We start from the raw sequence: 22,327 nt of genomic DNA, 5'->3' as shown, positions 1-22,327 counted from the left end.
GATAATTTTGTTGTCCCAGTATGTTCTTCATTGAGTTATAGTGGCACATTTATTGAAATCACGTATGTAAGGGTCTGTTTCTGGACTCTGTTCTGTGACATGTATCTGTATGCTTAATCTTATGCCAAAACCATGCTATCTTGATCACTCTAATCTTATAATACTCTAGAAACTGGTGATATAAGTCTTCCAACTTTGTTTTCAAGCTTATTTTAGTGAGGCTAGGTCCTTTGCATTTCTATATGAATTGTAGAATCAGCTTGCTAATTTCTAAAAATTTCTGCAAGATTTTAATTGGGACTTCATTATATTTATAGATGAACTTGAGATAAAGGAATCTTAACAATATCATAATGCAATCTATGAACATGTACATCCCTCCATTTGTTTAGGGTTCAGTTCATTTGTTACCCTTTTATTAGGTATCACAGTGCTTGTACTACCTGCTTCCCATTGTCTAAAAATAGCTATTGCTAATAGTTTGTACAGTTTTCTAGTTGTTTATGACAGGAGTATAATTTTTGACACTCTTATACCTTCTTGGTCAGAAATGGCATCCTAACTTTTGAATCTCCTCAAATCACCCCATAAAAATAGATCAAATAGGACTACAAAGCCAAAGACCCATGGTTAACAGCTACAGCAAAACTAGGTGACTAGGCATTTCTGTGACCCTCCAAATATCAGTGGGGGAGGCTAAATCACTGACAGCTGAAGATCTGTGTAATATCATCATCTGTGCAGGAGGAAACAGGGAGGCAGCCTAGCTTATGATGCTTTGAGAACTAAGGGTATGTCAGGACTCAGGAGTCAACTGGAAAAGGTTCTCACTAGCCAAAGAGAGACAGTTTGAGAATCAAGAACTGCTTGGGGCGCCTGGGTGGCTCTGTCATTAAGCATCTGCCTTAGGCTCAGGGTGTGATCCCAGAGTCCTGGGATCGAGCCCCACATCGGGCTCCTTCACTGGGAGCCTGCTTCTTCCTCTCCCACTACCCCTGCCTGTGTTCCCTCTCTCGCTGGCTGTCTCTCTCTCTGTCAAATAAATAAATAAAATCTTTAATTTAAAAAAAAAAGAACTGCAGTTAATTTCAATAGCAAATATATTTAAATTTGTGAGTTTCAAATGATACTTTAAAAAATCCCCTCATTGTTATTATTGAGGGAACCACCTCATTATTTTGAAATCTGGCAAATAAAAGAAGCAAGCATCTATCCTGCCTTTTCTGTTTTTTATCTAGAGTAACAAAGCAGTTGATGAGGCAAAGTTTCTCTTTGTCTATGTGTTCCAGCTCATAAATGAATAAAGAATGAATGAAAAACTAAGACATCACTTTGCAACTACTGATGAAATTAATGGGTCTGGGCAGTGATGGTCAGAGGCTGCTAAGTTCACTTTGGATGAAAAGACAGTCCTGTAGAATCACATACTGCAATCTAGGAAGTAGTCTCAAAAAATCTGAAGAAAAAAGTCCATCGTGAATCTGATCAAGCTTATTGATCTGACTGCCATTCTCCCAATCATGAGAGTACATGATACAAGACACCATGGGGATAGAATAAAAAAATTTAGTGAGGCTAACTCTAGAATAGGGATTGGCAAGCTGTGGCCCATGGGACAGATCTGGCCCATTGCCTGTTTTTCCAATGCTTATGAACCATGAACAGGTTTTACATTTTTAAATGGTTGAAAAAAATCATGAAATGTGAAAATTATTTAAAATTCAAATTTCGGGGATACCTGTATGGCTTAGTCAGTTAAGCGTCTGCCTTCAGCTCAGGTCATGATTCCCCCCACCCGGCTTCTTGCTTAGTGGGGAACCTACTCTCTCTGCCTGCTGCTCCCCTTGCTTGTGCTTTCTCTCTCTCTCTCTGACTGATAAATAAGAAAAAATCTTTTAAAAATAAAAAATAAATAAATTCAAATTTCAGTGTCCGCAAATAAAGTTTTGTTGGAACCCAGCCATGTTCATTTCTTTATGTGTTGTCTGTGGCCACCTCCATGCTACAGTGGCAGAGTTGAATAGTTGTGACAGAGACTGTATAATCTGCAAAGCCTAAAATATTTACTCACTGGCCCTTCACAGAAAAAAAAAATTTGCTGATCCCTGATTTAGAGGACTAATGACCCAGTTTCTTCAACAAGAAAATGTAAGGGAAAAAAAGAGATGAAAGGAAGAACCAATAGTTTGAAAGTGACTTAAGCATACCAATTATCACAATATATGAATCTTATTTGGATCCCTTTTCAAAACAAAAGGGGAGCACCTGGCTGACTCAGGTGGTAGAGCATGCAACTCTTGATCTCGGGCTTGTGAGTTTTAGCCCCATGTTGAGTGTAGAGATTACTTAAAAATAGAATCTTTTTAAAAAATGAAACAATATAAAAAATAAATATGACCATTGACAAGGATATTTGATATTAAAGAATCATTCATTTTAAAAGGCATGATAATCGTTTTGTGGTTATGTTTTAAGAAGAGTCCTTAGCTTTTAGAGATACATTCTGAAATATTTATGGATGTTTGGAGTTGCCTCAGAATAATCTAAGGAGTGGGGGTTATTGGGTGTGGGTATAAATGATATAAGATTGGCCATGTTATGAAAATTGTGACTAGAAAATGGGTGCATATGGTTCATCATACTATTTTACTGTTTTTTCTACTTTTGTGAATGTCTGAAAATCTACATTATAGACTTCAATTATTTCAAAATAAAAGTTTTAAAAATTATTTATTATTTTTAATTTTTTAATTTTTTTATTCAGTTAGCCAGTATATAGTACATCATAAGTTTTTGATGTAGTGTTCAGTTTTTAAAAATTGATTCAAGGGCCATGTCTTCTGGGCCTTGTAATCTAATGCCTCTTTTCTGTGCTTCTGCAGAAACATGGGATTTACTACACTGATTGTTACTGTTAAATGATTGTTTGATTTCCCCTCTACTATGAGTCCCTGAGGGCTGGGGCCATGTGTTATTTGACTTTGATCCCTAATACTAATAATCATAGGACCTGGTGCATAACCTGGTACATAAGAGCTCTTTCATAAATATGTTTGGAACAAATTGTGACTCTTCATAGCATATCTGATTTATAGACATTAAAGATTTCAAACTATAGTAAGCCCTATTTTGTTGACATTATTCATTAATTTTTATTTATCATACGCCTTCCAAACAGCCTGTGTTTCAGCATGAAAGCAAACTGTTTATATCTCTTATAAATCAGGAAAAATATAACTCTAAAGTAAGTTACAGAATGGGCATGTTCATTTGAGTTGTCTCCATCTGAGACAGAATGTGGTTTGTTATCTTCATGCTAAATGTGTAGTAGTTCCTTCCAAATAAGACAATTACTTCTTCTGCAGGCACAATATTGTATATTTCTGAATGTAGGGGAAATACCCACATTCAAATCTAAGATAAAAATCTTAATCATCAAGGAATATGAATTAGTGCAGCAACTATGGAAAACAGTATGGGTGTTCCTCAAACAATTGAAAATAGAGGGACTTCCAGGATTAGGATGTGTAGGGCAGAGTAGGAGATCCTAAGCTTATCTCATTCCATGGATGTACCTAGATAACACCCACATTGTGTAAATAACCCAGAAAATGACCCAAAGACTGGCAGAATAAACTCTCCACAGCTAAATGTAGAGGAGAGGCCACATTGAAAAGGGTAGGAAGGGTGGAGATGCAGTTGGGAACAAAACTGACCTGTGAGACTGTCTGGAGGGAGGGATGTTGCTGGCACAGAGAGTGGAGAGGAGGACCCCACATCAAGCACCCCAGGCACAAGGACCTGAACTGGGAAGATGAATTCCCATAACATTTGGCTTTGAAATCCAGAGGGGCTTAACTTTGTGAGTTCTGACTATCAGTGGGGCTTAACACCTGGAACTTTAAAAATCAGCAGGATTGGCTCTTGGAGAACCAGAGGGCAATAGGAAACTGAATCCCCACCATTAAAGAGACAGCATAACAAACAACTCTGCTGAGATACAGCATAGAAGCAGCAGTTTGAAAAACACCTGGGGTGTACGGGAGAGAGATTTATTTACTAATCTCAGAATGTGTGCTGGAGGGACAGGGATCTTTAGGAGACTTCTCTAAAAACAAAAGAGCTCATGGTGCTATTTCCCTCCTGTGCCCCCCAGCCTAGATACATGGATATATGTGGGAACCAGTGCAGCATGAACACTCTGCATGTACTTTGCTAATAGCATGCCCTGTCCCCTTGCTGTTCTGCCTCCTCCAGCCCGTCCTTGGCAGAAATCCATCCAGAGTGGTGCCACGAGCAGGGCAGTGTACAAGCAGCCCTGACACTGGCTAACACCACTCCAAAGTGACTCCTGCCTTGAGGAAAGAGGAAGATAACCACACATACCAGTTTGACTATGGCCCCAGGAATGTGCTGGGGGCAGACATCTGGTCTGACTACAAGCTCTGCCCACCAATGAAAGTTTCTCAGGGGACAACATAGGGAGAGTGCCCTGCAGTCTAGAGTGACCACAGCTCTGAAAGATGCGTGGTCTGACCTAACTCAAGCCCAAGGCATCCCCAGACTGGCCCACTCACAACACAGTGACCAAACCCTGCCCACATAGGGAAAGAGGGCCATTGCAGATGACTGGACTGAAGTCAAAAGCAGCAGCTCACCCATAACAGTAGGGCACATGCAGCACACATAGGAGACACCCCTGAAGTACCAGGTTCTGGTGAACAGGGAACATTGCACTGCAGGGCACTACAGGACCTCTTCTTCATAAGGCAACTAATTTCTTTCTTTCTTTTGAAAAAAAAAAAGATTTTATTTTTAAGTAATATCCATGCCCAACATGGGGCTCAAACTCATAACCTCAAGATTAAGGGATGCACACTTCACTGACTGAGACAGCCAGGCCCCCAAGGCCACTACTTTCAAGAGCAGAAAACATAGCTGACTTTCCTAACACATAGAAACAGACAGAGAGAGTTAGGCAAAACGAGGAGACAGAGGACTTTGTCCCAAATGAAAGAATAGGAAAGAATCACAGCAAGAGAGCTAAACAAAATGGAGATAAGTAATATGCCTGATAGAGAGTATAATCGTCATAAAGATACTCACTGGACTTGAGAAAAGAGTGGAGTACCTAAGTGAGATCCACAACAAAGAGATAGAAAACATAAAAAAGAACCAATCAGAGATGAAGAACTCAAGAACCAAAATTAAAACTACACAAGAGGAAATAAATAGTAGACTAGTGGAAGCAGAATGGGTCAGCAACCTGGAAGATAGAAAATGGAAAGCAGTCAAGCTGAACAAGAGAAAGAAAAAAGAATAGGAAGTGGGAATAGAGTAAGAGAACTTAGTGACACCATCAAGCATAATAACATTTATATTATAGGGATCCCATAAGGAGAAGAGAGAGAAAATGGGGCAGAAAATTTATTTGAAGAAATAATAGCTGAAAACTTCTCAAATCTCCAGATCCAGGAGGCATAGAGAGCCCTCAATAAAATCAACCCAAGAAGGTCCACACCAAGATACATAGTAGTTAAAATGGCAAAAAGTAGAGATAAATAGAGAATTTTAAAAGCAGCAAGAGAAAAGAAGACAGTTACATATATGGGGTAACCCCATAAGGCTCTCAGCTGATTTTTCAACAGAAACTTTGCAGGCCAGGAGCAAGTGGCATGATGTATTCAAAGTGCTGAAAGAAAAAAAAAAACATGCAACCAAAAATCTCTATCCAGCAATGCTATCATTTAGAATAGAAGGAGAGGTAAAGAGTTTCCCAGATAAATAAAAGTTAAGGAATTCATCACCACTAAACCAGCCTTATAAGATATGGTAAAGGGGATTCTTTGGGTGGAAAGGAAAGACCATAAGCAGGAGCAAGAAAAGTAGGATACACAAAAGCAGTAAAATTAAGTATGTCAAAAAAATTAGGGAATTGACAAAATAAAAGGACATAAAGTATGACACCATATACTTAAAATGTGGAGGTTGGGGGGAGAGGAATAAAAATTTAGTGCTTTTAGAATGGGTTCGAACTTAAACAACTATCAACTTAATATAGACTGCTATATGCATAAGATGTTACAACCATACATGTTATCTAATGGTAACCACAAATAAAAAAACAGTAATAGACAAACATTACAGAGAAAGGAATACAAATATATCAGTAAAGAAAAGCAGCAAACTGTGAGAGAAGAGAGCAAGAGAAGAAAGGAACAGAGAGAAATTACAAAAACAACTATAAAACAAGTAACAAAATGGCAGTAAGTATGTACCTATCAGTAGTTACTTTGAATGTAAATGAACTAAATGTTCCAACAGAAGATATAGGGTAACGGAATGGATAAAAAAGCAAGACCCATCTATATGCTGTCTATAAGAGACTTATTTTAAACTAAAGACAACTGCAGATTGAAAATAAAAGGATGGAAAAACATTTATCATACAAATGGAAGTGAAAAGAAAGCCAGAGTAACAGTACTTATATTGGACAAAACAATCTTTAAGATAAGGACTGTAATAAGAGACAAAGAAAGACACTACATAATCATAAAGGGAACAATTCAACAAGATGTAATAATTGTAAATATTTATGCACCCAACATAGGAGCACCCAAATACATAAAGCAGCTAGTAACAAACATAAAGGAAGTAATTGATAGTAATACAATAGTACTAAGGAATGTTAACACCTTACTTACCTCAATGGATATAACATTCAAACAGAAAATCAACAAGGAAATGGTGATTTTGAACGACACATTGGACCAGATGGTTCTAACATATTTCAGAACATTCCATTCTGAAACAGTGAAATACAGATTCTTTTCAAGAGCACATGGAACATTATCCAGAGTAGATCACATGTTAGGCCACAAAACAAGTCTCAACAAATTCAAAAAGACTGAAGTCATACCATGCATCTTACCCAACCACAACACTCTGAAACTAGAAATAAAGCACAAGAAAAAATCTGGAAAGAACACAAATATGTGGAGCTTAAATAACCTGCTACTAAACAATAAATGGGTCAACCAAGAAATCAAAGAGGAAATAAAAAACGTGGAGACAATGAAAATGAAAACAAAATGGTCCAAAATCTTTGGGATACAGTAAAAGCAATTCTAAGAGGGAAGTTTATAGCAATACAGACCTATCTCAAGAAGCAAGAAAAATCTCAAATAAAAAGGAGCGACAAAAAGAAGAACAAACAAAACCCAAAACCATTAAAAGGAAGGAAATAAAAAAGAATAGATTAGAAATAAAATGGAAACTTAAAAAAAAAAATAGAACAGATCAATGACCAGGGGCTGATTCTTTGAAAAGAGCAACAAAATTGATAAACCTTTAATGAGAATCATTTAAAAAAGGGGGGGGAGAGGACTCAGTATCAGAAATGAAAGAGGAGAAATAACAGCCAATACCAGAGAAACACAAAGGATTATAAGAAAATATTATGAAAAATTAATGCCAACAAATTGGACAACTTAGAAGAAATGGATAAATTCCTTGAAACATATAACCTCCCAAAATTGAATCAGGGAGGAATAGAAAATTTTAACAGAGTGATTGCCAGCAATGAAATTGAATCAGTAACCAAAAACTCCCAACAAGCAGAAGTCCAAGACCAGGTGGCTTCACAGGTGAACTCTACCAAACATTTAAAGAAGAGATAATACCTATTCTTTTCAAACTATTCCAAAAAATAGAAGAGGAAGGAAAACCTCCAAATTTATTCTGTGAGGTCAGCATTACACTCATACCAAAGCCACATAAAGACACTATGAAAGAAAGAAAAAGAAAGAAAGAAAGAAAAGAAAAGAAAAGAAAAGAAAAGAAAAGAAAAGAAAAGAAAAGAAAAGAAAAGAAAAGAAAAAAAGAAAAGAGAAGAGAAAAGAAAACTACGGGCCGACATCTTTGATGAACATAGATGGAAAAATCTTCAACAATATTAGGAAGCCAAATCCAGCAATACATTAAAAAAAATTATTCACCACAATCGAGTGGGATTTATTCCTAGAATGCAAGGGTGGTTCAGTATTTGCAAATCAATCAATATGACACATCATATCAATAAGAGAAAGGATAAAAACCATATGATCATTTCAAAAGATGCAGAAAAGGCATTTGACAAAGTACAACATTCATTCATGATAAAAGCTCTCAACAAAATAGTTTTAGAGGGAACATACCTCAACATGATAAAGGCCATCTATGAAAAACCCACCACTAACATCATATACTCAGTGGTGAAAAACTGAAAGCTGTTCCCCTAAGGTCAGGAACAAGACAGGGATATCCACTCTCATCATTTCTATTCAACGTAGTACTGGAAGTCCTAGCCACAGCAGTCAGACAGGAAAAAGGAATAAAAGGCATCCACATTGGTAAGGATGAAGTAAAACTATCACTATTTACAGATGACATGACACTATCTATAGATAACCCTAAAGACTCCACCAAAACAGTACTAGAACTGATAAATGAACTCAGTCAAGTTGCAGGATACAAAATTAATATACAGAAATTCATTGCATTTCTGTACGCTAGTAATGAAGTAGCAGAAAGAGAAACTAAGAAAACAATTTCTTTTACAATTGCACCAAAAAATAATAAACTCCCTAGGAATAAAATTAACCAAAGAGGTGGAAGACCTGTACTCTCAAAACTATAGAACATCGATGAAAGGTATTGAAGATAAACACAGACAAATGGAAAGATAGTCCATGCTCATGGATTGGGAGAAAAAATATTGTTAAAATGTCTGTACTACTCAAAGCAATCTACACATTTAATGCAATCCCTATGAAAATACAAACAGCATTTTTCACAGAACTAGAACAAATAATCCTAATTTGTATAGAACCACAAAAGGCCCCAGATAGCCAAAGCAATCTTGAAAAAGAACAAAGCTGGTGTTATCACAATCCCAGATTTCAAGATACACTACAAAAGCTATAGTAATCCAAACAGTGTGATACTGACACAGAAAAGGACACATAGATCAATAGAATAGAATAAAGAGCCCAGAAATAAATCCATGCTTTTATGGTCAGTTAATTTAGAACAAAGGCAAGAATATGCATGGGGAAAAAGACTGTACAACAAATGGTGTTGGGAAAACTGGAGAGCTACATGCAAAAGAATGAACCTGGACCACTTTCTTTTACCACACACAACAATGAACTCAAAATGGATTAAAGACCTGAATGTGAGACCTGAAACCATAAAAACCCTAAAAGAGCAAAGACAGTAATTTCTCTGACATTGGGCATAACGGTATTTTTCTGCATATGTCTTCTTTGGCCCTAGAAACAAAAGCAAAATTTAACTATTGGGACTACATCAAAATAAAAAGATTCTGCACAGTGAAGGAAACAATCAACAAAAATAAAGGCTATCTACGGAATGGGAAAAGATATTTGCAATGATTATCTGATAAGGGATTAGTATACAGAATATATAAGGAACTTATACAGCTCAACACCAAAAAACCCAAATAATCCAATTAAAAATGGTAGAAGACATGAACAGATTATTTCTCCAAAGAAGACAAATGGTTGGCCAAAAGACACATGAAAAGATGCTCAACATCATTCATCATGAGGGGAATGCAAATCAAAACCACAATGAGAGATCACCTTACACCTATCAGAATGGCTAAAATAAAAAACACAACAAGCAAGTGTTGACAAGGATGTGGAGAAAAAGGAACCCTCGTGCACTATTGGTGGGAATGCAAACTAGTGCAGCCACTGTGGAAGACACTATGGAGATTTATCAAAAAAGTAAAAATAGAATTAAAATAGAATTAAAACCCACTAAATCTTCTGCTAGGTATTTACCCAAAGAATTCGAAAACACTAATTTGAAAAGATAAATGCACATTATTTATTGCAGCATTACTTACAATAGCCAAATTATGGAAGCAGCCCAAGTGTCCATTGACTGAGTGGATAAAGAAGATGTTGTGTGTATATACAATGGAGTGTTATTCAGCCATAAAAAAGAATGAGATCTTGCCATTTGCAACATGGATGGACCTAAAGGGTGTAATGCTAAGTGAAATAAGTCAGAGGAAGACAAATACCAAATGCTTTCACTCATGTGTGAAATCTAAGAAACAAAATAAAGAAAGGAAAGACAAAAACACAGACTCTTAAATATGGAGCAGAAACTGGTGGTCACCAGGGTGGGTGGGGGATGGGTGAAACAGGTTAAGGGGATTAAGAGTACACTGTATCTTTTTTTTTTTTTTAAGATTTTATTTATTTACTTGACAGAGATAGAGACAGCCAGCGAGAGAGGGAACACAAGCAGGGGGAGTGGGAGAGGAAGAAGCAGGCTCGTAGCAGAGGAGCCTGATGTGGGGCTCGATCCCAGAATGCCAGGATCACGCCCTGAGCCGAAGGCAGACGCTTAACCGCTGTGCCACCCGGGCGCCCCAAGAGTACACTGTATCTTGATAAGCATTGAGTAATGTCTAGAATTATTGAATCATAGTGCATACCTGAAACTAATGTAACACTGTATGTTAATTATATTTGAATTTAAAAATTATTTTAAAAATATAATCCTCAAACCAGGTATGTTTTTTTTTTTTTTAAAGATTGTTAATCGTATGAGACAGAGCAAGAGCACAAGCAGGGGAAGGGCGGAGGGAGAGGGAGAAACAGACAACCCACTGAGCGTGGAGCTTGATTGGTAGGGGCTCGACTCGGGGGGCTCGATCCCAGGACTCCGAGATCATGACCTGAGCCAAAGTCACACGATTAACCAGCTGAGCCATCCAGGCACCCCAGACCAGCTATGTTTTTTATCTATCTTTTTGCTGCCTTTTATTAGCTTAATAAATAACAATTGGTTATGATTATTGAAAATTTATTTTTAAAAATCCCGGTTCTTTTGCTTGCTTTCTTCTCCGTGCACATTGTCATCTTCATATTCCGTAGCAGCTCTTTTATCATGGATATTTTTTTTTCTTGTTTTCAGTGTCATTTGAACCTTCTGAACCCTGAGCTCCAGGGAAAGTGAGTAGAAACACAACACTGAAACTTAAGACAGGATCTAGTTTTTAAATAAATCACTAGGCACCTGAACACCTCACATTCATCAAGAAGCCCTTTGAAATGTTCTGGGCTTGGGGACTGGGTAGGTTGTTTAACGGTTAGTCACTGAGTTATTTTTGTAACCATATTCTCCTCTGCTGTTTTCCTCTGAATCAGGGTATTTGTAGCAGGTGTGAGCATTTTTAATTGTTATTTCCATAAAAGCAAAATGCTGTGTTTTCTTCACAGCACTTACGATCATATCTGGCATGGTTTGAAAGGTACTTTGCCCAGCTAAATGCTGACAACCCCTATGATGCCCTCCTGGCTTCCTGCTCACACCTGAAAGATGTCTGAAGCACTAAAGAAACTAGTTCAGTGATCGAATCTACAACAAGGGAACAGCTTGGTTAGGATGAGGGCATAGGCATTTTCCCCCCACCATTCTTGATATCAAATTGTCTACCTCTAATCTCTGCATCTGTTTATTTAGGTCCTTTTCCCCCTTCTTTTGATGGCTTCCTTTCTGGTAACTGTTAATTATTTATAATAACAGAGGCCAAGGAGAATGTGGATAACTGAAATCTAGAAATGAACTTTGTAATTTATAGTATTTGAAAACCAAAGCTTGTGGCTCTGTGTGTGTGTGTGTGTGTGTGTGTGTGTGTATGAAAGTGTTGTGTGGGGCCCCTTGGAATCATGTGGCATTTGTGCCCCTGCACCTCAGGGAGACTGTGCCAGAGCTGCACAGCAGGGGGGGATGGGCCACAGTGTGGCGGGGGAGGAGTCATGGCAGGGGTAGGAGTCAGAAATTGGCACTCTTTTTTTTTAAATTATTTTTTATTTATGTTTTATTATGTTCAGTTAACCAACATATAGCACATCATTAGTTTTTGATGTAGTGTTCAGTGATTCATTAGTTGTGTATAACACCCAGTGCTCATCACAACACGTGCCCTCTTTAATACCCATCATCCGGTTACCCTATCCCCTCACCCCCTCCCTTCTGTAACCCAGGTTGTTTCCCAGAGTCCAGAGTCTCTCATGGTTTTCTTCCTCTCAGATTTCTTCCCATTCAGTTTTCCCTTCCTTCTCCTGTGGTCCTCCACTCTATTCCTGATGTTCCACATATGAGTGAAACCATATAATTGTCTTTCTCTGCTTGACTTATTTCACTTAGCATAATCCCCTCCAGTTCCATCCATGTCAATGCAAATGGTGGGTATTCATCCTTTCTGATGACTGAGTAATATTCCATTGTATATATGGACCACATCTTTATCCATTCATCTGTTGAAGGGCATCTCGGCTCCTTCCACAGTTTGGCTAATGTGGACGTTGCTGATATGAACATTGGGGTACATGTGCCCCTTCTTTTTACTACATCTGTATCTTTGGGGTAAATACCTAGTAGTGCAATTGCTGGGTCATAGGGTAGCTCTATTTTTAACATCTTGAGGAACCTTCATACTGTTTTCCAGAGTGACTGTACCAGCTTGCATTCCCACAACAGTGTAAGAGGATTCCCCTTTCTCCACAACCTCGCCAGCACTTGTTTCCTGTCTTGTTAATTTTGGCCATTCTAACTGTTGTAAGGTGGTATCTCATTGTGGTTTTGATTTGTATTTACCTGATGGGTAGTGATGCTGAGCATTTTTTCATGTGTCTGTTTGCCATTTGTATGTCTTCTTTGGAGAAGTGTCTGTCATGGCTTCTGCCCATTTCTTGACTGGCTTTTTTGTTTTTTGGTTCTCTGTAGATCTTGGATACCAGCCCTTTATCTGAAATGTCATTTGCAAGTATCTTCTCCCATTCCGTGGATTGTCTCTTCGTTTTGTTGACCGTTTTCTTTGCTGTGCAAAAGCTTTTTATCTTGACAAAGTCCCAAAGGTTCATTTTTTGCTTTTGTTTCCCTTGCCTTTAGAGACATGTCTTGAAAGAAGTTGCTGTGGCCCTCCTTTTTTAAGTCACCAGACATGCAGGATATAAAGATGGAGGCAACACAGTTCTTGCTCTCGTGGAGTTTGCAATAAAGTGGGATCTAGGAGGAGAGCGAGGTAGAAGGACAGACATGTACACAGACGTGATAGCGTCTAGCACCTCCCGCCCGCTGAATTCTGTGCACTTTATAGGTCTTATTTTCACTCCATCCCTGTGCATCACCTGAGACCCTCAACTCTTCGCTACTTGAAAGTCTCGCTCCCCTTAGCTTCCACATGTGTCTATCCGAGGCATGACTTCTTGGCTCCTATTCTTTTGGTTGATGGTAAATTTGGTATTTTCCAGAATATTCCTCTCTCTTTCCNNNNCTACCCTGTACTGTTAATTCCCAACCATTTTCCATCCCAGCACTTTGAAGAGATATGGCAGGCTCTCGTCAGCAGCAGTGATTTTTGACCCCGTGAGGGAACAGTATCCTGAGCGCAAAGGGGAGAGCTCCTGCGTGATTCTGGTGCATTCTTTCCTGCCCTTGGGCAGCTTCTGTATCTTTTTTTTTTAACCTGTAGCCCAGTGCTTGGCCAGAGTAGGAGCTCGGGGATGGCAAGTGAGTCTTTAGTAGCGGCTGGTACGGTGTGCCATAGGTGCACAGAACAGGGCTGCTTCACTGTCCGAGCAAGTCAGGAGACGCCGCAGAGAGGAGCCATCAGTTGAGCTAAACTGAATTCACCAGATGGATAAGCCTTAAAGGAGATTCAAAGAGGTGGATTTTCAGAGACAGGGAGATGAATTACTAAAATCTCTAAATATATTAATGGCAAGTGGTTAGGTACAGAGGCTTCTTTACTAAATCCCAAAATATTAGGATGAAAAGCTCTTTCTGCATCTTCGACAAGATTGGTATAAGTCAAATAAAAGTAAGATGTTCCGCATCATTGGACAGGTCATAAGTGTATGGGTCTCGTTCCCAAGAAGTACTGCCATGAAATATTCTGTTAATTTTAATAAAGAGCTTCATTCTTTCATTCACTGAAAACTTACTGAAGCATCTGCCTGTGTCAAACACAATAATAGGTGGTATATATTACAGTAGTGAGCAAAACAAACCTAGCCCCCGCCTGCATGGGGCTTGCAGTTGAGGGGCAAACCAGACGTAAAGCAAACAAGCAGTGCAGACACACGAGTGTGACAGATGCTGTGAGTGCTGCGGGGAAGTCTAATAGGGTGACCAAGTGAGATTAGGGATGAAATGAACAGTGACTAGAGGTTAATTAGGCTAAATGTCTGGGGAAGAGGCAGAGAGAAGAGATATACAAAGTTCTAAGGCAAAATGGTTTGGACAAATTGATGAAGAGCCCTCACATGGCTCAAAGAAGATGCTGTCGGGGCGCCTGGGGGGCTCAGTTGGTGAAGCGTTTGCCTTCGGCTCGGGTCATGATCCCAGGGGTCTGGGATCCAGCCGACATCGAGCTCCTCATTGGGCTCCTTGCTCAGTGGGGAGCCTGCTTCTCCCTCCGCCGCTTCCCCTGCTTGTGCTCGCTCTCTCTCTCTGTCAAATAAATAAAATCTTCAAGAAAAAGAGAGATGCTGTCAGGGAGGAGCCCACACCTTTCTCCATCGGGCCACTGCACAGAGTCCTAAATGGAATGGCCGCTGGGGCAGATCCAGTAGCTCCAGTGTTTGCTAAACATTGTGCTAGTTGCTGGGGCTTCCAGGGGGTAATAAGACACATTCTAGATCCTGCCTTGCCTGCCCACGGATTCGTCCTCGCTGTATGAAATGTAGCCAGTTAGGAGAGAAGTACAAGATCCTGTGCGAGCACAGAATTCTGAGCAGTCAGCCAACTTTGTCTTGTGGGGAATGGTTGCGATAAAGCTGGGTTTTCAAAAATCAGTGAAAAAGGAAGCCATTTCGGGCAGGAGCTGTACAACAAAATCCAGGTGTGAGGAGCCTGGCACATTTGCAGAACTGCAGGGCGTTTCATAGGGCTCTAATACAGCATTTATATGGGAGTCAAAGGAGATAATCATGCATGAAAGGCAGAGAAGCCAAATGTTAGAAATTTAGGCATGCATCAAGGAATTTGAGCTCTGTCCCGCAGGTGCTTCTTGCAGGGGGTGAGGGAGAGATGATGGGATGGTGGCATCGAAAGGGAGCAACTTCATCTGATTTTTGTTTTATAAAGGCTGCTCTTGGCGGTAGCACAGATCGATGGAGAACTTAGGCCTGGAGGAAGGGGGACCAGTTCCAAGGATAGTGCGGGAATCCTGGGGACAACTGGCGGGGGATCTGATGCAGCAGTGGCCATGTACACGGGGAGAATGGTCAGGTGGAGAAGTTGTTTGAGGGTGGGATCTCTGAGACTTGAAGATTTCTTGGTGTTGAGGGAGGAGTGAGGAAAGGAGGAGTCGAGCATGATGCCCGATGATCGCTTGGGTGTCGGGTGGGTGTGCGTGATGCCATGCACTGAGGCAGCACACGTAGGAGCGACTGTGTTTGTGGAGACAGCTGTGCGGATGCAGCCGGGCATGCTTACACGGAGAGATCTGTGGGGCTGTCCGGTGGAGATGTCCTGTAGCTCCCAAACCCGACTGGGACGGGAAGAAGTGAGATCTGGCCAGGGCCAAGAGCCAGTCATTTCTTTTCCTTTTTAATCAACTTTTTATTCTAGAATAGTCTTGAATTTGCAGAAGGGTTGTAAAGATAGTACAGAGTTCCCATGGACTTACCATTTCTTTAGGTCCCACTTGCACCTCTTCCTTGAGTTTTTGCTGTCGTGGAATAGGTATCCTTGTTTTCACAGATTCCCATAGACCTGCAGAACAGGCTCATGTGGTTCAAACCTCAAAGCAACATAAAAAGACATAGAATAAAAAATCTTCCTCAAACCCCTGCCCCCATCTGCACTGTTCCTCCCACTCCCTACAGATAACTATTTTAATTAGTCTCGTGTGTACTAATCTTTCCAGTTTCTTTTTAATGTAAATACAAGCAAATAATAAGAATATACAGTGCATGTTTCCTTCCTTTCTTAAACAGAAGGTGGCATGTTGCGGACATTGTTCCGTAGCTTGCTTGTTGCTGAACAGTGTACCGCGGAGATCAGTGCAGAACTGCCCTGCCTGAGAAAGTAGCAGCGGGCTGGCCGTGCATGGCTACTGAGCACTCGAGATGTGGCTGGGGGTTAAAAACCACAGCTCCAAATTTAAGGTTATAAAAGAACAACAGTGTAACTTATGTTCCCATTAAATGTTACTGTTTTGGTGGAAGGACATTTCACTTTAACCATCAAAAACAGAGTGTCCAAATTGAGCTGTGGTCTACGGGGACGACACCCCGGGGGTCAGAGACTTCGTTTACGTTCTCTGGTTTGATACTACCTGAATGTTTTACAGCTTTTACATGCTGAAATAACAACGTTTCTGACATAGAAGTTAAATAAAATACTAAAATTTTACCAACTTCTTTCTATTTTTAAAATGTGGCTATTAGAAAATTGAAAATCACATATGTGGCTCAAATTATATTCCTACTGAACAGCACTGATATAAAGCATTTATTATTTCCTACAGTTGGATACTGTCGTCAAGAGTACCATGTTTTATGTAACAAGTCCACTATTGATGTATACTTGAATTGTTTCGAGTCTCTTACTGTTAAAAATGCAGAAATCCTTAACCTTGTCCTTGCATCACCTCACATGTGTGCAGGTGGGTCTGTGGAATGAGTTCTCAGGATGGGAGATGCCAGGTTAGAGTATTGCATTTGTAATGGTGATCCTGCCAAGTTACCCTCCCTAGGAGTTGTACCAGTTTGGGGGCACCTGGGTGGGTTGGTTAAGCATCTGACTCTTGATCTCTGCTCAGGTCTTGATCTTGGGGTTGTGGGCTCAAGCCCTGCATTGGGTGTGAGTTCACACCCAGCGTGGAGCCTACTTAAAAAAAAAAAAAAGAGTTGTACCAGTTTGTGCTTCCACCAACAATGTGTGTGAGTGCCGGGTCCTTGTAGACGGCCATTTTACACTACATACGTGTTTGGGATCTAATAGTGAACGCGTTTCTTTTTGCTAATTCTGAGAGTTTTAAGAAGAAATCACAGATGGCTTGCCTAACTTCTTTTTTCATTAAAAAACAAAAAACTCTAGTACTAATGATGAAACTCTCAGAATCAACATTTTAGAAGTGACTCTTTTTCTTTTTGAAATGAAAATGCCGAGGAATTAACACCCACTTTCCCCAAGTTCTAAATTTCTCTGCAAATTGTGGTTTCTCTGTATACAGATTTAGGAAGAGAGACGCCGCGAGGGTTCATATTTATAAGGGACGACATTTTCTTCTGTTTTCTCATTGTTGGAGTTTTCTCCGATTCCTCCTCAGATCCCTCCAGCAGCCTCTGCTGGCTGAGGCGCAGGAACTGTACACGGGAGACAGGAGAGCCAGGCAGGGTGCAGGCAGGGTTTGCCCATGGCCAGTTCTTCAGGTCAGAATGTGCTGAACACATTCTCACTTAACGGGCTCCTTAACCAAGCAAATCCACTGACAACATAATTGGAGCTTATGAGTGAACACAGGGTTAAACAGTCAATTCTGTTTACTTTATTATTAATAAGCTGCAGAAAAAGTTCATCTTTCTACCATTAGGAGCTAACTGCTGTCTCTCTTTTGAGACTAGTGTGCCCTCTACTGCCCTCTTTGCCTTTTCTGGGTTTTTTTTTTTTTTTTTTTTTCAGATTGAAATGAAGAATTAGACATTCAGCATCCAAAAACAAGTTGCTTCAATTTTTCCATTCATAGGAATCTGAAAATAAGATTCTCATGAAGAGAACTCTCGCTATGTAGTTATCAGATAAGCTGATAAATTAGTATATTGGAAACCTTTCGCTTTCAGGAATATAAGCTCATATTTTGGCAAATCCTAGAAATGTATTTTATAGCAAATAGGACAGTGGACATTTACTCTCTTTAATATTTTATTGATTTGCAATATGAAAAGATCAAGCAATAAAAGCTGAGACTCTTACTGTGGATCAGGCAGGAGGAGCACTGGGACTCGGGGGCTCACTGGAAGGGTCATCCGTAGCAGTGGGTGAAGTTGAGCCGTTTCTCCTTAATTTCAGGATGAATGTACAACTTTCTAACAGGAGGCAGCTGCACCAGAGCTGTTCTTCATGTCCCTCTCTGCCTCTATAGCTAATTGTGTGTGTTTTGTTTCAGGAAGGGTTCTCACTCATTGGCGGCAAGAACTGGTTGAAGATTGTGAGACGCACGGATTGTCTGTTGTTTGGAACAACAATAAAGGCAAGAGGCCCTGTTGCCAACCTTTTTAAGCCAACGGTCGTACCCTTCTCATCTTCTAAGTGTGCATGGGGGGTGAGTGTGGGAGCTTCTCTTTGCAGGTGAAATGGACGTGGGAAGGTTCCGTACGTTTAAGAAAGGTTTGCCCTCTGAGCAGAACGTGAAAGCCGGGCAGCAGAGAGGCCGCAGCCCAGTCAGTAAGACGCTGTTGCTGAGCGGCCAGGGCTTTGGCTGTCTGACCGAGCGCGGCCCAGCCATTCTCCGTCCCCAGGCACACACTGGCGGGAGGTGGGGCACGTCGTTGTTTGTCTTACTATTTTCGAATGCTTTACTGAGTATGTCTTTTCATTTTCTCTCTTTAATATTAAAAAACGTCCCTTTTATTTGCTTTCTAGCTGCATTAAATATAAAGAATGACCCTCATCAAAGACACAGACTAATCACCTGGATTATATTCTTTCAGAAATGACTATAAAACCCAATCTGTTAACATTCACTGAGTAGATAAAATTGAACTTTAGGTGAAAGAGCCTGATTTTTCATGGGCTTATAGACTGAGAGTTGGAAGAGCATCTAATAGGACATCTAAGAGAAAGGTCGTAGCCTGGGGTCCAAGGACCCTCCAGAAGGTCCTCCAAGAATTCAGGGGACCATGGATTTTCACTGACCTCTAGCTGAAATTGATCATTTCCTCCAATTGAATGTGGGCGTCGACACAGTTGGCTTAGACCTTTGCATCAGCAGAAATCAGCTATTTTCATACCACGTCACAGTTGTTTCAGGGGGCGCCGACGTCGGCCATGCGCATCACTGCCTCGGAATTATGGTGGTTATTAGACCGCTGTTAGATCTTTTTATTGCGTATGTTAATAAGCATATATACTGTTAGCTCACAAGTTAGTGTTTTAATATTGTGGTAGACTACTTCAGGATAATTGGTTTCCTTTATAATCTAATGTATTTTATGTGATTTAAAATGCTGTTTTGAGAAGTGGTCCGCTGGCTTCCCCAGACTGCCAAAGGGGTCTGGAGCACTTACTCCAAAACCCTGCTGCACATTTTCAAGAGCTCCTGTTTTCATTTTATGTATGAGGGCATGGAATTCGACTTCTCCACTAGTCCAGGTTATAACTCGCTGTCAGAGAGCTGGGCCACCCCCTGGCCTTCTGACTCCGGCCCTGAACTGCGTCAGGCCAGAACAACACGAGTTTGAACGTGCAGGTCTGCTGATACTCAGATTTTTTTTTTCAGTAAATCCTGTACAGCACCGTAAATGTATTTGCTCTTCCTTATGATTTTCTTTTTTTTTTTAAAGATTTTTTTTTATTTATTTATTCAACAGAGATAGAGACAGCCAGCGAGAGAGGGAACACAAGCAGGGGGAGTGGGAGAGGAAGAAGCAGGCTCATAGCAGAGGAGCCTGATGTGGGGCTCGATCCGATAACGCCAGGATCACGCCCTGAGCCAAAGGCAGACGCTTAACCGCTGTGCCACCCAGGCGCCCCCCTTATGATTTTCTTAACAATCTCTTTTCTCTCGCTTACTTCATTGTAAGAATACAGTATATAATACATGTAACATACGAAGTGTGTTGATTGTCCGTGTTCTCGGTAAGGCTTCCCGTCAATAGTAGGCTACTAGTAGCTAAGTTTTGGGGGAGTGGTAAGTCATATTTGGACTTTCAACTGTGTGGGGGTCAGCACCCCTCACCTCTCACTCTAGAATCAACTATATATGTCTCTTAAAAGTTACACCATGCCGTATGTCTGATACCTGAGTTTTAACTTTTTCCTGATACATATTACTACTAAAAATTTTAACTATAAAGAGCAAAATAAAAACCAAGCATAATTTGACCACTCAAAAATAATCATTATTAACATTTTTTAAAAAGATTTTATTTATTTATTTGACAGAGAGAGAGACAGCCAGTGAGAGAGGGAACACAAGCAGGGGGAGTGGGAGAGGAAGAAGCAGGCTCCCAGCGGAGTTGCTGGGTATGGGGCTCGATCCCAGGACCCTGGGATCATGCCCTGAGCCGAAGGCAGACGCTTAATGACTGAGCCACCCAGGCGCCCCCATTATTAACATTTTGAAGTTGTTACTTGGCATATATATTCTATCAGTTAGGATAGGATTCAAATGCATGTGACAGAAGAAAAGGCATAATGGCCCCCCAAATTAGGGGCTTATTTTTTCACTAAATAACAAATCCAGAAACAGGCAGTTGCTAGCATTGGCTCAGCAATTTCACAGTGCCAAGGTCAACATCTTTGCAATTCCCCTGGCCTCTCCCTCACATTTACAAAATGGCTGCAGTAGCTCAATTGAATTTCTATTCAAGGAAAACCAGCTTCATCTGTCCCTTTCATAAAGAAAGCATAAACTTTCCTATAAGGCTTCTTCCCACCTTCCACAACCGCTAGAATATGTCTTCTTGTGTCTCATGGACCAGAACAGTGTAACACGGCCAGTCCTAAGCTGCTAACATTAGCAAAATGAGCCTTTGGCTTTTCCAGCCGTCGTATGTATCTGCTCATGGCATTGAACAGTGTCTACCATATAGACGATTTATACACTTGGGATTGCGTTACACAGAGTGCTTTGTATCCTGCTGTCCTGTCATGTAACATTACATCAGGAACATGACCCCGAGTCATGACTTTCTTAGTCTTTGAAAACGTGATTCTTCGTGGCTACATAGCATTTTATAGTTTGGAAGCAACATGATTCAGCTAATTCCCAAGTTTTCAGTATTATAAAAATGTTTTGATTTTCATAAGGATTTATTTACAGAGTTCTTGAGATAGGAGTCCTGGAAGTATGTGTATTTAGTTTGTAAATCTGCCCTCTCTATATGTTGCCCCTGTTTCTACAGCACTAGTGAATTGTAAGAATTGTCATTTATCCAAATTCTTTGCAATAGGGGGATATAATTTAAATTTTAAATTTAGCTTCCAATCTGATTGCAGAAATGAGCATCTTCCTTTAATTTGCATTTCTTTGATAACTAATGAGAATGAACATTTTTTGTGTATTTGTGACCCATCTGTAGTTTTTCTTTGAATCACCTACCTACTGTATTGACATATTTTCTTCTTCAAAGTATTTAGACAGAATATGTATAGAGAACCTACTGTATTGACTTATTTTCTTCTTCAAAGTATTTAGACAGAATATGTATAGAGATTACATGTTATATACATGTACAGATTACATGCTATGTAGAAATATATATGTAATTTGTGTAATTTATATATATGTATATAAGTCATAGATAGATAGATAGATAGATAGATAGATAGATAGATAGATAGATAGATTTTAGAAATATTTAAGGTTAGGAACCTTTTGCCCACTGTTACTGTGAATGGTATTCTTTATCCCAAAGATATTTCTAGCTGCTTATTATTAGATGTTTTCTGAATTAATTGAAATTTGGCTTCCTCACTAAAGTTTTATTAACTCTGATTTGTTAATTTTTTAATTTCTAAGAAAGTGATTTTATAATCTACAATGACAATTTTATTTTTTCCAGTAGTTTATACTTATTAATTTTCTCACCTTACTGAATTACCTAGACTTTTCAGAACACTAACTCTATGGCTATAGAGTCGTCCTTGACCTCTTGTTGACGTGAACAGGAAGTAGTGTTTAGACGTTAACATTTCTAGCTGTTGATCAGATATTCTTTACCATGTAAGGGAGATATTCTTTCAGTTAAAGTTTATTTACTAATACTTTTATCAGGATTACATATGAAATTGATTTATCAAAAGCTTTTTGACACCTTATCAAGATCATGTGTTTTTTTTTTCCTTTTTGTGATCTGTTGACTTGATATATTAATATTGAGATTTTTTTTTTTCTTTTGCCTTACCTGGGAAAGGTTATCTTTGGTGTTTCTTGCCTTAGATAACTTTTAGTTAACCAAGTATTATGTAACAAACACCATTGTTTAAGTTGACAAATGGAAGAAGTATTTTGAAATAAAGTTTTTATTCTGTTAACAGCAATTTAATGTAGCTTAAATTCTGTGGGTAA

General features: G+C 39.6%; 1 protein-coding gene across 2 annotated transcripts in view; it reads left to right on the top strand.

Moving 5' to 3' along the window:
• REC114 (REC114 meiotic recombination protein) overlaps window positions 1-22,327 on the top strand; it is a 98,766-nt gene that overhangs the window by 64,554 nt on the left and 11,885 nt on the right. The window contains exon 3 of one of the 2 annotated variants that reach the window (XM_008708514.2): window positions 18,203-18,286. The exons of the other annotated variant lie outside the window; for it this stretch is intronic. Coding sequence (XP_008706736.2) covers window positions 18,203-18,286 — 84 coding nt within the window. The remainder of the gene's footprint in view (window positions 1-18,202; window positions 18,287-22,327) is intronic. 2 annotated transcript variants of the gene reach the window in all.

Source organism: Ursus maritimus, unplaced genomic scaffold (genome assembly GCF_017311325.1).
Source record: "Ursus maritimus isolate PB19 unplaced genomic scaffold, ASM1731132v1 scaffold_27, whole genome shotgun sequence".
Lineage (NCBI taxonomy): Eukaryota > Metazoa > Chordata > Mammalia > Carnivora > Ursidae > Ursus > Ursus maritimus.
The sequence above is the reverse complement of the archived record's forward strand: the minus strand, read 5'-3'. Positions and strand labels throughout refer to the sequence as shown.